Source organism: Seriola aureovittata, chromosome 6 (assembly GCF_021018895.1).
Source record: "Seriola aureovittata isolate HTS-2021-v1 ecotype China chromosome 6, ASM2101889v1, whole genome shotgun sequence".
NCBI lineage: Eukaryota > Metazoa > Chordata > Actinopteri > Carangiformes > Carangidae > Seriola > Seriola aureovittata.
Genome location: NC_079369.1, coordinates 20,653,749 through 20,668,478, shown reverse-complemented (window position 1 = coordinate 20,668,478; position 14,730 = coordinate 20,653,749). Strand labels below are relative to the sequence as shown.

The following is a 14,730-nucleotide window of genomic DNA, read 5'->3' as shown; positions in this document are numbered from 1 at the left end:
ATGAAATTCCAATAATAAGATGTGGTTGTGATTAATGGGAGCTGGATTCACACTATAATAGAAATGCATGCCCCTCCAGTCTTAACGTCAACAATGAAATTGAAGTCTGCATGACCACATCAGCAACAACTTTAAAATCCAATCTATACCACCCAATCATCTTGTTGAATTTTTAACTTATAGTTAAAGAAACTGGTCTCAACTAGATTTACAATCTTAAAATAAAGAGAAAAATCAGTCACATTGATATGCATGGCCCTTTGTAATAATCAACAGTTTTTCCATTTTCCAAGTGACAGCAGGAATTTTTCCTTTCCAAAAACCTCAGATTTTCATGATAATCTCACCAGAAGGGCGTAAAATATTATTCCATCCATCTCATTTTCATCCGATACTGGTTCAGAGAAAAACCAAACAAGATGGCAAATATAATTATTTTTGCTTAATACTAGAATGACTTGGCTGACTGTGAATGAAGTCATCAGCAGGGACAATGACTAAAACATGTTTATGTTTATAGCTGTGGGAGACTACAGTTCATCTCTCTCTGAGCATTGCACTGCATCTATCTATCTATCTATCTATCTATCTATCTATCTATCTATCTATCTATCTATCTATCTATCTATCTATCCTCTGACTGGGATGATGGTATTTGACAGCTAGCACAAAGCCCTTTGTTAAAGAGATTACTTTAATCTGTCTAAGGGGCGGGGAAGATTATAATATCGCTGTTTGATAGCTGCCGAGGGAGGCTTTTGTTTCCACATCTCCCGTCTTACAAATGTCTGCTCACTCCTGTAAATGAGGTCTTGCTTAAAATATACCTCAACAAAGTTCAGTCACATCTCTACCAGAGCCAGCAGTACCTAGCTGCCCATCGTTAGCTACTGTAGTCTAGATAGCTAACTAGCTGTCCAAAATTAACGGTTTACAAATTACAGTTATTGCTTTTGGGTGCGTGTGATTATTAAAAACCTAACTCCTCTCTGTCGGGATAAATTAATTACAAAGATATTACATCTAGCCTCTTTGTTGGCATTCAGTGCCGCTGTCTGTCTGGGTGGGTCTGAGCATCTTCGCCGTTATGGCTAACAAGCGGCTAGCTCGGAGCAGCCAGGCTGTGCTGGCGGCTGGGCCTCCTTCACTGGGTTCCCTCAGCGGTGGTCTGAGGGCGACCTATATAAAAGCGACTAAGTGCTAGGTGTGTCTTTTACGAGCTCGTTTCGGGGTCTCAAGTCTTTACCTGCTGATTTTTTGGGCGAAGGCGCGGCGTTCAGCCATGGCAGTGGCCGCTGATGTGCTTTAACGAAATTCCCAGGCAGGCACGCAGGAAGCAAGCAGGCTCCGGTTTCCACTCACTCACTACGGCCACAGGGAAAACGGGCAAACGGGAGAATGGAATCGTTACCGTAATGACCGTAATGATGTGCAAAAGAACACACCCAATGAAAAGCTCCTGCGCACTATATTATGGAGAATAAAGCTTACACTCCAGCAGCTGGACAACTTAATTTAAAGATTTTACATAAGATTCACCCATTTACATTGGTAAATGCATTGGTACTGAGAAATGTGGAACAGGGGGAATATGATTTTGCCTTCTTTTTGTCTGATTATTTCTTCTTGAAATCTGGACACCCTACACATTCATCCTAAAACAGCAATTCCCATACTTTGATGTCAATTTTATTTCAAACTTTTCTTTCTTTCGTGGAAGACAGGCATTCAATCCTTTGTACATAATGCAACAATAAATACAATATAAAGGATAAAGTTTAAATATTTTAACTTAATTTAACCAGATTTTTCCCACTCTCAAATTAGTAAAAGAAAATGAGCAACTAACAATTGAAAAATGACAACAACAACTATTTAATTTTCTACATAGCTGCCAAATAATTTTACTGTTAATTAACTAATCGCTGAATTGTCTAAACGTTGCTCTAGATTAAACTTTCAGTAGCAATTATATTTGTTGCGAGTGGTTTTTACATTTACTTTTTAATCTTTTTTCTCAGGTCTAACGGCTTTCCACTAGATTTGTATGCTCCATCTGCTGTATTCTGTAATATAAATATCATAGACTGTATATAAATGTATATCAGATTTCACTGCAGTAAAGACTTTATCAAACCCAACAAGAGAATACAAAATGTGTAAGCCACAAGCATGCACATTATTGTTCTTTTCTTAAACAAAGAAAGATGTTTAGTTTAAGCTTAATTTAAAAAATAAAAAAAAGAAGACATCTAAGTGTTGTCACTGTTATAGGGAGCTCATCTTTCAAGATAGGTCTGTGTACCAAACTAAATTTACAGTATTAGCATAGACAAACAAAAATTAACAGCAAGCACACACTATAGTTCCACACAAAAGTGTCAACTGATAAAATGGTAAATGGCAAATAATAAAGTAGCAAAAAGTTAATGAAATTAGCCCAATTTCAGTAACAACTGGAAAAAATCAACATTAAAAAAACAAAGAAAACCCAAAATCAACTAATCAACATAATTGTATCACATTAATTGGTAAAATTCCTACACTGGTAAGTGTTGATTATGATCTTATGATCTTCGATGTAGCCATGATCAAAATAAAGGTAGTTATTCTTAGATGACCATCAACACTGCATTGTAATAACAGCAATGTAATGGGGAAAATTAAAAGTGATGTGATGAAGGTGCCAGAGATCTGATCTTGCTTTTTAATCGTGGTCCTGCCTTTGTACAACAAAAAGCGCTTGTTTTGCTCCAAGAAATAACCAAAGCAAGCGGGATATTCATTTAAGACGGCTTTACTTCATGGAGAAACTGTTTAAACGCCGCCCGCTCGGGCTCCTTAGATTTTCAAATCGAGCTACTGAAGACCTTGGTCCCGGAGAACACAGCGGAAACACCGCGAGATCAGCTGACTTGACTCTTCTACTTCCTCAAAGTGTAAACATTGGCGATCACAGGGCAGTGGTAAGATACAGAGCGAATCATGGGTGATAGACGGTGCGTTAGATTATCTTTATAACACAATGTGACGTTTGAACTCTTGTACGGAGCTACAAAGCGGCTGTGAGTGGAGAACAGCTGGGTCGAAGAAGCTCAGGTAACGACGTCCTCACTGCAAGCTGTCATTTCATGTAGTTTCTAATTGCGAAGTGATACTGCTACTCGCAATTCTGTGAACATTTGTGTGTGTCCATTGTGCACCAAGGTTTGTAAGCTGTGTGGGAATGGGTTCCATCCCTTGCTGGTTCAAATGGAGAATAAAGGGAGCGACGAGGTGGAAAAATTGAAGACAAAGTTCTTGTCAGTTTGGCACAATGTGAAGTACAGTAAGTAATTTGCTTGAGGCCAGCACACACACATATACACAGCCCTGCCACCCGTGCTCAGTCCCCTGTGTCCACGTTTTCTAATGCTTACATGCATCACTGCTGTGCTGTTTCGACCTGTCATTGCAATATAGTCCACAATCTTATTTTCTTATCTAAATTGAAATTTGTACAACTGAAATGCAGATATCAACAATAGCATGTACTGTGGACACAGGAGACAGCACAAATAAACATATGCACCAGAATTCAATGAGACAAGAACATACTGCTGTTGAGTCAGACCTTAAAATAGTTCCTTGTCATACTATCCACACTAGTTTTTTGTGTATTATTTCAGTTCACTAATAGTAAAGTTTCTGCTGTTTCTGTTTACCTAATGAACATAATGGCTACTACCTGCACTTTGTCTTTTTATTGTGTATCTTAGGTTGGGCTCTGAAATCAAAGACCTCGTTCAGTAGAAATTCCCCAGTGCTTCTTCTGGGAAAATGTTACCATTTTAAGGCTGAAGGTACAGTGCACACACACATACACAACAACTGCTAGCAACTGCAGTTAAAACACATACTTACATAATTATACAGTGCATGCCCTGTAATGATGTTCACATGCTTAAATATGCAAAAATTTCACCCTGCGAGATGTCACAAAGAAGCACTGTTTCAAGCTACATACAAACAAACTTCTATATCTGTCAATTTATCCTCCTCTTAACCTCAGAATAGTAACTGCCATCTGATTAAGGAAGTAAACATATAAGTAAATTATTTACCAGCACTTCATTCTGCTATTGTATTTAATGGGAGGGACCAAAATGATGTTGACCAACTGGTTTAGTCTGAGCATTAACTTGTGGCTGACCTTAACTAGGAAATCATTGTCTCTGTAGTTGTCAGACAAGCACTTTGCACAATGTTTGGAGGATCTTATACAAATATTTAAAGTTAAACACAATTTAAAGTTAATGCATGATTAACTTGAACCAGTAGATTTATCATCTCCACAGGACACAAGATGAAAAAAGTTAAGTGCAAATCCTGAGTTGATCCCATGGTCATTTGTTTGCCTCAGATGACAATAGGCTCACAGAGGCCTGCTATGAAGCCTCTGAGGAGGACTTTGTCATGGGGAACGTGGAGGCTTTCCGGAAAGATTTTGCGTCTCGAGTGTGGCTGACCTACAGGGAGGAGTTCTCTCCCTTGCCCGGCTCCACCCTGACCTCCGACTGTGGCTGGGGATGCATGCTGAGGGCTGGACAGATGATGCTGGCTCAGGCACTTACTCTGCACTTCTTGGGCAGAGGTGAGTGAAATGATGGTGCCACACTTGAGGTACACTAAAACCCCTCACAGTGGTGTAATGAGATGAATGAAAAGTGTGGACAAAAATGATGAAAGTGGAGTTTGATTGTCCTCAGTTTAAAGTCACAGCTAAGCATCCGGCAGTCAAAAGTAGTGGATAAATCTGAGGGGTGAAAATTTGATCAATGGGATAGGAGAGAATAGAAAATATATTCCTTATAGACAATTATTTTAATTTTTTAAAATTTCTTTTCAGATTCTCTAATCTCATTTCTAGTGACATTATATAGGTTTCAGCTTTCAGGGCTCTGAAAGTGATTTAAACTAAACAGGGTGACACATGGACATTATTTTATTTCACTCGCTAAAAAGGTTGGGAACCCCTGATTAAAGGTTGGAGAAGGGTGCTTTTGACTGGAAGGTCGGTGATTTGAATCCTCGGAAAAGCTGGAAAATTTTGTTTTGAAAAGGACTTTAGTATCTCAAACCTCTTATTTAACAGCCACTGTTGAAGAGCAGAAGATATTTGGACACCGCTTGTACCCTGTAGCTCCCAGGTGTTCATCTTTGGAACTACTGTATATGAATGTGGAGACGGACAATAATCATACAGACGAGACAGACGATAATCATCAGAAAAAGTCTTCATTATATAATACAGAACTAAATGGATTAAGTGGGTGAAGTCAAATACTATAGGTCATTTTGAAATGCACTGTGAATGTATCTTAAATTAAGTTTCTTCATTCCACTTTAGTTCAGTTTCTTTTTTTCTAAGCAGGAAGACAGACTTATTGCCACTTTGAGAGTTTCCTCATTCTCAACTTTAAACAGAAAGTTTAATTTAGTAGATGCGAGCCATTCAAGATGAGTGAATTCCTCACATCTTTGTGAGATCTATTGTCTGTGAAGTGTCCTACACTTTATGGCTCCACATAATGAGATGACAGTACCGGTTTAATGCAGTCATTTAGAAAACAATATTTAAAACTTGTTCTTCTGTCAAATCTAAAATATGTCACTGATGAAATATTTCTCTATAAAGTGACTAATTGCCACTTAAGGATATTTATTGATCAATTTCACTTTGATTCACTTTGGATCAAGGTCATTTTGTTAATGACTTAGACTCTACTCTGGTCCATTTTATAGCCTGGGCCACTCCCATTCTCTCCGCCTTTGGCTCCCACCCTGTTTGTAAGGCTAAGGCACCGTTAAAGTGAAATACAGGGACACTCAAACCTGTAATTGAACAGAAACACATATCCTGTCATAGAAGCACACAAGGTTCTGTCTGTTTAAGGCAAAAACCTTTCAATTTCAAGTTCTGAAAGACTTTTTGTTCTTAGTGGATATGGGCTAAATGGAACTTTAATGTGTTGAATGATCAGGACCAGAGAGCCTCATAGATACTGGTCAAGTAGGTGTCTTTCGTTATTTTCCATTGCTGTTATCAGGTTTGGGAGACCTATAGACTGTTCTTCTTCTACAAGTAAGACTTTGGTTCTTTGTATAATTTGTTTATTTATTTTCTGTGTTGTCATGTCACACTAGGAGTATGGAGTTTTATCATAACTGTTTTTGAGAGGGTGGCAGCAAATGGGGATTAATATTATTCATCTCAAAGTGATAGGAAACTGTTGTCTGTGATTTCTTGCCTGATGCCTTCATCAACCAGCGTAAATGGTTCAGGATTTTGCCAAGAAGCAGTCAAATAGTCATATTAAAATTGTGTCCACAGAAAGATGAGGATATTAATCTTTCCATGTATCATCAGTCGTTTAAGAAATACGGTCATAAGCCTACTAACATGGTTCCAATAGGTGATTTTAAAATATCACTTTGTTTTTGCTCTCTAATGTTGATTGTAGCTGATGTATTACACATGATCTTTTTCCTCCACAGACTGGACCTGGTCGGAAGCACTGACACTCCAGGCTTTAGACACAGAGACGTGGACAACCACTGCAGCCAAACGTCTGGTTGCTTCCCTGGAGTCTTCTATGCAAGGTTCTCACAAGCCCCCTGATCCTGGATTACCACCCATGCCTCAAGCCCAGACCCCAAGATCTGCAGAGGAGGCAGATGCGCATTTGAAAGAGATGTACCACCGCACACTGGTATCCTGGTTTGGGGACAGCCCCTCGGCTCAGTTGGGACTCCACAGGCTGGTCCGCTTAGGCCTGACGATGGGGAGACAGGCAGGAGACTGGTATGGACCTGCTGTGGTGGCACACATTCTAAGGTAGGACACATTCTCTCAGTGACCTGAGAATAATTACACTTGTTGAAATCTTGCATATGACTCACATTCACCCTATTTCTGTCTTTAAGCACATAATGATTAAATATTGCTTAGAGAACAACTAATTATTCATTTTTGTTATTGATGAATATACAGATGAGGGTTTGTTTGGTCATTCAATCTATCATTCAATCAATCTATTATTTAGTATGTATACAAAATGTAAAATGTGGTATCTTTACATAATAAATTACTTAAATATTTCAATCAAAATTCTGGGGCATGGATAGGTAGTATCTAAGTGAAGAGGAAGTCTGTGGCAAAACATTGGATTAAAATATATTATACATATATATATATTGCTGCAAGACTTCAGTTTTTTGTAACTGTTACATATTTCCTTGTAACTGTAACTGTGCATAGGTGACGTGGTTGTTGTTGAATTATTGCACCTGCTACAAAGCCTGGGGATGGCTATTATATTATACATGTTTGCAGTATAATAAATGAACAAAAAATAAACAATATAAACAGCATGCAGATGAATAAATATAATGCAGTTGAGCGAGTGACGACACTCCCTGCCACTCAGTAACATGTGCATCCATGACTTGGTGATTATTTGAGAAGATGCTCTTGAATTTCATGCCCTTAACTTATTCAAATATACTGTGGTAAAAATATCTTTGAATAGATGCACTAATCCGATACCAGTTAACTAATTTTTACATCAGTAATATCAGTGTTTATAAGTTCACAATGACATACGAAGCCCTGATCTTTAAGTAGCCTAAGCTCCAGATATAAACCTCCCTCCCTCGCCCCTTTTCTCTCTCTTTACTCTATCCTCCTCACTCGTTTCTCCCTCTCTCTTAGGAAAGCTGTCGAGGAGGCGATGGACCCTGGCTTGGCGGGTATAACTGCCTATGTCTCCCAGGACTGTACAGGTATGAAAGATGAGCCTGTTGATGATAAAACAGGATGCTGGGCACAACACAACTGACCCTTCTTTTTCCACTCACTCTCTGCTGCTGCTGGGGGAATGTGGAGCTGCAAAGAGTGGTGACATGAGTTTAACTGTGTCCGTTCCAAATCTATGACCACCCACTCCAACCTCTTCTTAACCCCGCTGACCTGTGTTTTGATTCATGTTTGTCCTCTCAAATGCCAGAGCAGAGGATAGCTGGAGTGAGTAGATAGTCTTGGTGTATTGTTAAGAGTTTGATATTTGACTTGTGCACCATACATACATAATGTGCATAATGGAGTTTAGTACTGAAATGATTACTTGATTAATAAAATCTCAATTAAAACAGAAAACTAAATTAATTGTCAGAAATTTTGACAATCAATTATGAACTGTTAAAGTCACTTATCATTAGTCTTTTATTTTTATGCTTTTCTCTGTTTTATATGAATGTTGATTTAATCTCTTTGAGTTTTGGACAGTTGGTCAGACAAAACAAGTGATATAGAAACATTATCTTGGGCTCTGCCCTAATGGACTGTGCATATACCCTATTTATGGAAATGTAACTGTCATTCAAAAAGAGCAAAAATAGAATCAAACTATTTTTCAGAGGGATTGATTGAAGCAAAAAGACACACATGACAAACATAAGAAAGACACCTGTGATTATGTAACGAGAGAGATGAAGTGTTTTGTTGTTCATTTTAAGACATACAGTGAAATATTTCAAAATGAAATGACATTTATGAGAAATATAATAAACTCTTACCACCATATGATTATAATATAATAATTTTGCAGATGATTATGAGAAAGAAGAATCTCATAGACAAAAACATAATCATGAAGACATGATGCTCATATTAAAAAACTGGAATGCTACAGAAAATCTGTACTGATTGAATGAGAGTCTGATGAACAGACAGAACAGCTGATAGACAAAATGACTTCCACCTGACCTTTGTGTTATTGATCCTCCATAGTGTACAGTGCTGATGTCATTGATAGCCACAGGGCACCAACAGCAGGGCAGGCCTCTGCTGAGAGATCAGATGCCCCTCCTTCGCCACAGAACAACCAACCAGCGTCTGCCTCCACCCTGCCAGACAGCCGAGCCGTCATCATCCTCATCCCTGTGAGGCTGGGAGGGGAGAAGACAAACCCTGACTATTTTGACTTTGCGAAGGTGAGGCATACATGAAGGTTAGGGTAGTTTTCAGAACTCTGTTTTAGTGAAATAAATTTAGATTTTATGTTTGATGGCAGGGTTTTACATGCACACTCACATATTTAAGAACAAAGGCAGTTAGCGGCTTCACAGGAGTAAAGAGTAATTATATTCTCAGATTGGGAATGATTATTGCGGTGAACGTTGAGCTTAAAATATCTGTTTTAGAGTCTGCACTGAAGTGCAGAATGTAGGACACAAAAATTGCAAGATTTAGGTGTTGAGTCAGTATGTTTGTTTCTCTGTCCTTCTCTGTTCATTTAGAGCATACTGAGTCTGGAGTACTGCATAGGCATCATCGGAGGGAAGCCCAAACAGGCTTGCTACTTTGTAGGATTTCAAGGTTAGTGTTAGCTTAATGGAAAAAAGAGAAAGACACACAGACAGGGGTTGGCGTGAATAGCAGATTATTTTGCATAATATACCCTTCTTATGTGAAGAGACAAAGTAAGTTAATGTATTCCTGTTTGCATGAGGAAAACGGAGAGGAGTGGAGATGGAAGCGAGTGAAGCAGGGCTTACTTTATTCTCTCTGACCCATCAAAGCCTCACCCATTTATCACAAGTAAACCTCCCAAGTTGTAAGCTGTAATTGATTTCCATAGGAGGCATGCATTAAATTTCATCTGGCCCCAAAGTGAGCCACTCTTCATCACCTTCAGGAGCCAGGAGGAACCTTCAGTTGTACATCTTGGCAGTCAATATTTACGCATTTACATTTTACCAATTTGAAATACAGTGGTGGATGATGTCTAAATGACAAGCAATACATTCTCCCTGCCAAGGCTCAGCTCAGCGCTGCATTTATCATATGCAAATGGTCGAATATAATTGCGTGTTTGTAAAAGTAATTCCCCCACACAAAAATTAAATGACAACCTCTTTTTTGTGGGTGTAAAGAATGTGCTTGTACAAACGCATTTGATTATGCAGAATTTAATCCACCCTGGTGGATATTAAAAAGCAACAACCTTCTGGGAGGCATATTTGACGCACACAAGCCTAACAGTAGACCGAGCGGGTGACTTTGAGCTGCTCTGCATAGAAATTGGAGAGAAGTGCGTTTTTGTAATAATCCGATGTTTTTGAATAACTTGTCTTTTGTTTTGTCCTTGCAGATGACAGCTTGATTTACATGGACCCTCATTACTGTCAGTCTTTTGTGGATGTCAGCACCAGCGATTTCCCTCTCCAGGTAATGTGAAATTACACAGACGAGCTGACTGGGGTCCCAGTAATGTGAATTTAATAGTTTCTGTTAGTACTTAAGGGTATGAATCTTAAAGCAGCCCTCGGCCCAATTACAGAGTCCCTATCTGCTGATTTATTTGCTGCTCAGATGTGTGAAGCTGCCACTTAAGAGAAATATGGCAAATACAGGATCAGGTACTGTGAGCCTGAATATTTCAGGACCCATACATAAAAATCAGCTCACAGCACAGTATGGCAACTTTGTTTTATGCTTTTGCATGCCGTGGTATACAATGTGACACACACCAGAGTTGTAAATTTATGGATGCTGTGACAGCAGATAAATAAGATTTCATTCATCAAATGATGCAGAATACAGCTTATTTTGTGTTGACGCTGCCATGGAGTGTATGTATGCCCCGCAGTTACCTGCCCCTTCAGCTTGATGAATACTTTCAGATGTATCTTGTCTCTTTTTGTCTAGTCGTATCATTGCCCCTCACCAAAGAAGATGCCTTTCAGCAAGATGGACCCAAGCTGCACCATAGGTTTCTACTCTAGAAGTATCCAGGACTATGAGAGAATCAGCCAAGAGCTGTCTAAGGTGAGGAATGCTGCGAAAACACAGGATGCCTTAAATATCACTCCAAAATGTCATTATTTTATTAGTCATTTCACAAATAGTATAATCATAATTTAAATAGTACTGTATATTAATTCTGTTTTGTGTACTGGCAAATGTTTGTGTCAGTATAACAGATGTTGACCAGTAGGTGGCAGCATTTAGCCATGAATCTAACTCACTTCTTTCCTGCTTACTTACCAGTTGCAGATTGGGTAGATGTTGTAAACCAGTACTCCCTCCTTAAACATATCATGCGTCCGCTTAGAGGACTCTATTTCTATAGTTGCAGCCCGAGAGAGAATATGCTTGTTGTTATGTTAAGTGTTGAATTGATTCAACATAAATTGCTGTGTAATGTACAGTGTGGTGTAACCCTAGCGCTCCCCTGAAACACAGGTCTGTTGTCGTTCCAGGTGCTGCAGCCGTCAGCGAAGGAGAAATACCCAGCGTTCACTTTCGTGCAAGGTCATGGCAGAGATTACGACCTGTCGGCAGGCCTGACCCCAGAGAAGAGAGAATGGCCCTTCATCCGTGACCCAAGGAGGACGGTGACCACCGCTGGGGACTTTGTGCTGCTTTAACAGCACTGTTTAAAAAACTACTGACAGGGAACTTCCTATTTTTTAAGATTCAAACTGCTCAGTATATGGAGCCTCGTGTCTGACACGGTTGTGACATTGAAGGTTGTTGAACTCTTTCAAACTACAATAATTCAGTCTATATGTCCTGGAAACTTTGTTGCTGAGCAATTTTAGACAAAACTGCTGTTGGACTTGTATTTGTTGCCGGGCAATGTTAGCGTTAGCGGAATCATTTGTCAGGAAGCCTTGGGAAAGTTCTTGGTGCTCTGCTGAATTTAATGACCTAACAATTTTATATACCCATGTACAACATTTAGAGCAACACTATTCATTTGCCAAGATTATTTGAATTTCTATGGACATCTTACGACAAGATGTTGACGGTGACTTTATCAACACACCAGATTTTGTGAGATTTAGTGAAGGATTGTTTTGCACATTACATAATATTGAACTATCAAAGGGGTTTGAGTAGGTTCAGTTCAGCACTCCCACATTGACGTGCTTTGTGAATTCAAGGCTAACAATGTCATAGAGCAGTAGTAACTATGACTAAACGCAGTGTTGGTCCACTTTAAAAGGTTTTAAAGGACTACACCTGTAGTATTTAGATAATGTTTCTGTGTGGTTAGCAGTGGCCTAACGGAAGTGTGTTAAAAGCCTTAAATGATATAGGCCACGGGCTCTCTGAAAATAGGCGAAGCTACCTAACTTTTACAAACTTCTCTGCTAAAAACATTTCATCAAGAGACAAATTCTTCAACTCTCTGAGACACCTCAGCAACACAAGTACATGCTCTGAGGGAAATTTTCTTTTTTCATTCACACTAAAGCTCATGTCTTTCTCTTAGCAATAATATATGATGGTGTTGTGTGATGATATGATTGTTTGCTTGTCTTAGTGTTTTTGAGTGGTATTAATTTTGACTATGTTATGCATCGTAGTGAAAGTGACCAGCGGTATCAGGATAATGGTGTTTTGTTATACACCTCACTAAGCACCATCTGTTATTAATTACCCTTTACATAAGGATACTTTGGATGTAATAGTATGTACTGTATGTACATTACTGGTCAAAAGTTTTAGAACACCCCTATTTTTATAGTTTTTATTGAAATTTCAGGCCTTTTTCAGGCATCACATAATCACTTAACTTACAGAGCCTCTGCAGAAAAGGAAGTAAATTAAGCCTTGAAAGTTGATGCAAACAATTCCTACATGTCCAAACTTTTGTTGATTACTGACAAACTCTGTGTCTGTACAAAGGCAGTGTTGGAACAAACTGTTATTTCACCTGCTGAAGTAGTATTTGGGCATTAATGCACTGCAGGAAGTAGAACTGTCCATCATAATATCGAGAAAAAAGGCGAGTAAGGTTGGTCAGGGTTTTATCCTACAGCAATGTAATGACCCAAAACATTAGAAGAAAAGAACTACACGGTGGCTTCACATGATGGAAGAGCAGCACAGTCTCTAAAACTGGACAGAAGGTGATGCAGTTGCAGGAACTTCTGCTGCAGTGTTGACAAACTTTTTGGTCTATATTTGATTTTCATTGTAGAAAGAACACCACAAGTGTGTTCGGCTGAAAGATTTGTCAAAAATTTTGATTAAATTTAGTTGAACAAGAAGATTCCTTGTTGTTTTTAAAAGAAAATCTCCAATAGTTTATTTGTTCTATGCTTTAATTTAAGAAACAGTGAGACATTGAATTATGTAAATATTACATATATAAACAGCTGGAAAAATTAAGGTGTTCTTAAACTTTTGACCAGTAGTGTATACCTTATATGTAACACACATTTAAACAGCAGCTGAGGTCAAATAATTAGAAAAGCACTCCAATTCAGGGAATTGATATTGAATTGCAGTATAGAGAAATACTATATCAACTGTCCAATCAATTATTATTTGTTATTATTATATGTTGTGTACAATTAACAATTTTGGCCAATTATTTCAAAGAATGAAGGATGGTTATTCATACAAGAGATTTTCTAACATCAAATTTTTCTTAAGATATTTAATTTTTCCCATTTTATTCCGCAGCCGTGAGTGACTAAATGATGTGTTTTTTTTACGAAACACTTTTATGATAACTATACGTTAACAAACTAGAAGTGAAGAAGCACACTAGAATACAAGTTAGGCTACAAACCTCAAGCACTTTGATTCATCACTTCAAAAACACTGAAGTATTGTAAGTACTGTTGAATATTATTCTTTCACTTTCTTTCATCGAAACACCTGCATGTCTGTTTTTTTAAGTTAACTTACAAAATTAATCTTGTTTTTTTTACACTGCTGGAAGGAAACGCTGAATAAAGTAAAAATGTTTGACTTTCTCAGTCGGCATTCTTCTTTTGGGTCCACTCAAAGAATCTGAAGTGAATCTGGTAGAGTAAAAAAAAAAAAAAATAGTTTGCTTCATTTTCTGTGCTAGATACAAACCTCAGTGGCGTGCTGAAATGTATTCAGTTCCTTTCTCTCCCAGTCAAATGTAGTAGATTAAAACTAATCGTACGTGCTAACCATCTCTACAGCCCATTAACCAGGGACCGGAAAAAATGTGACCCAGTGACACTGGCAGCAATTGTGTTCCTCTGTGAGGAAAAGAAAATATCCTTGTGTGCAAAGCTCTGTTACCATGGATAATCTGTCTGTTGCCCCCTTAGTTTGAGCTATGCTGGACTGTTTTCCTGTACAATACAAATTCTTGTATTATGATGAGCTGTGCTTTTTAAAGGAGGGAACTGTCCCTTCTGTGGGGAGCCAGGGCAAAGGTGAGGATGGATGGATAGAGAGGAAGAAGAATCCCTCATCTGTTCTCTTCTCTACCATGGAAAAGCAATGGCAAAGCGCATAAAGGCATCATTTAGATCCCCTGTCTGATCTGTGTGTTCGTCCATGTTTTTTTTGTTTTTTTTTAGTGGACGGCTGACCGGCTGTGTGGACAAAGCAGGAACATCAAGTATGCAGGAGTAAAGGACCGGCAACATTCTTCAGCTTTGGAAGATGGAAAGGGAGAGGAAGGGTTGAATGGACAGGAGGGAGGTGAAGGGAGGGGGTAGGACATTTGGGGATTTTTGTCAGAAACATGAAAGAGCATTTGTGCTGGGGGGCACAGAGTGCTCTGAGGGTTGACTGTGTTCTCCATGTATTTACAGGGCATGTATGAATTTTTGATTAATGAGTCTCAGGCTCAGGGGAAATGCAATAAGCAAGTGGCGGCTTTACAAAGCAAGCCGATCTCACTC

At 38.7% G+C, this 14,730-nt stretch overlaps 2 protein-coding genes across 20 annotated transcripts in view; one reads left to right on the top strand and one right to left on the bottom strand.

Annotated features, from left to right (window-relative positions):
* Positions 1–1,378, bottom strand: part of dock7 (dedicator of cytokinesis 7) — a 46,566-nt gene extending 45,188 nt beyond the window's left edge. For 18 of the 19 annotated variants that reach the window (XM_056379119.1, XM_056379113.1, XM_056379114.1 and 15 more), the window contains exon 1: positions 1,247–1,358. In XM_056379119.1, coding sequence (XP_056235094.1) covers positions 1,247–1,284 — 38 coding nt within the window. In that variant the 5' untranslated portion in view covers positions 1,285–1,358. Of the gene's footprint in view, positions 1–1,246 lie in introns of all 19 variants that reach the window. The other variant, XM_056379112.1, reaches the window with a different exon arrangement.
* A 1,528-nt stretch (positions 1,379–2,906) lies between these two features.
* atg4c (autophagy related 4C, cysteine peptidase) lies at positions 2,907–13,821 on the top strand. The gene is made up of 11 exons (XM_056379276.1): positions 2,907–3,099; positions 3,208–3,328; positions 3,759–3,842; positions 4,403–4,633; positions 6,538–6,877; positions 7,754–7,824; positions 8,831–9,033; positions 9,340–9,418; positions 10,194–10,270; positions 10,751–10,870; positions 11,305–13,821. Exons 2-11 carry the CDS (start codon positions 3,253–3,255, stop codon positions 11,470–11,472), a joined length of 1,449 nt encoding a protein of 482 aa, XP_056235251.1. The 5' UTR covers positions 2,907–3,099; positions 3,208–3,252; the 3' UTR covers positions 11,473–13,821.
* Positions 13,822–14,730: the final 909 nt, after the last annotated feature.

Coding starts and splice junctions, on each gene's coding strand:
- atg4c (XM_056379276.1), top strand. CDS start 3,253: ATGGAGAATAAAGGGAGCGACGAGGTGGAAAAATTGAAGACAAAGTTC. Junction 3,843..4,402: donor TTACCATTTTAAGGCTGAAG/GTACAGTGCACA, acceptor TGTTTGCCTCAG/ATGACAATAGGCTCACAGAG. Junction 9,419..10,193: donor CTACTTTGTAGGATTTCAAG/GTTAGTGTTAGC, acceptor TTGTCCTTGCAG/ATGACAGCTTGATTTACATG.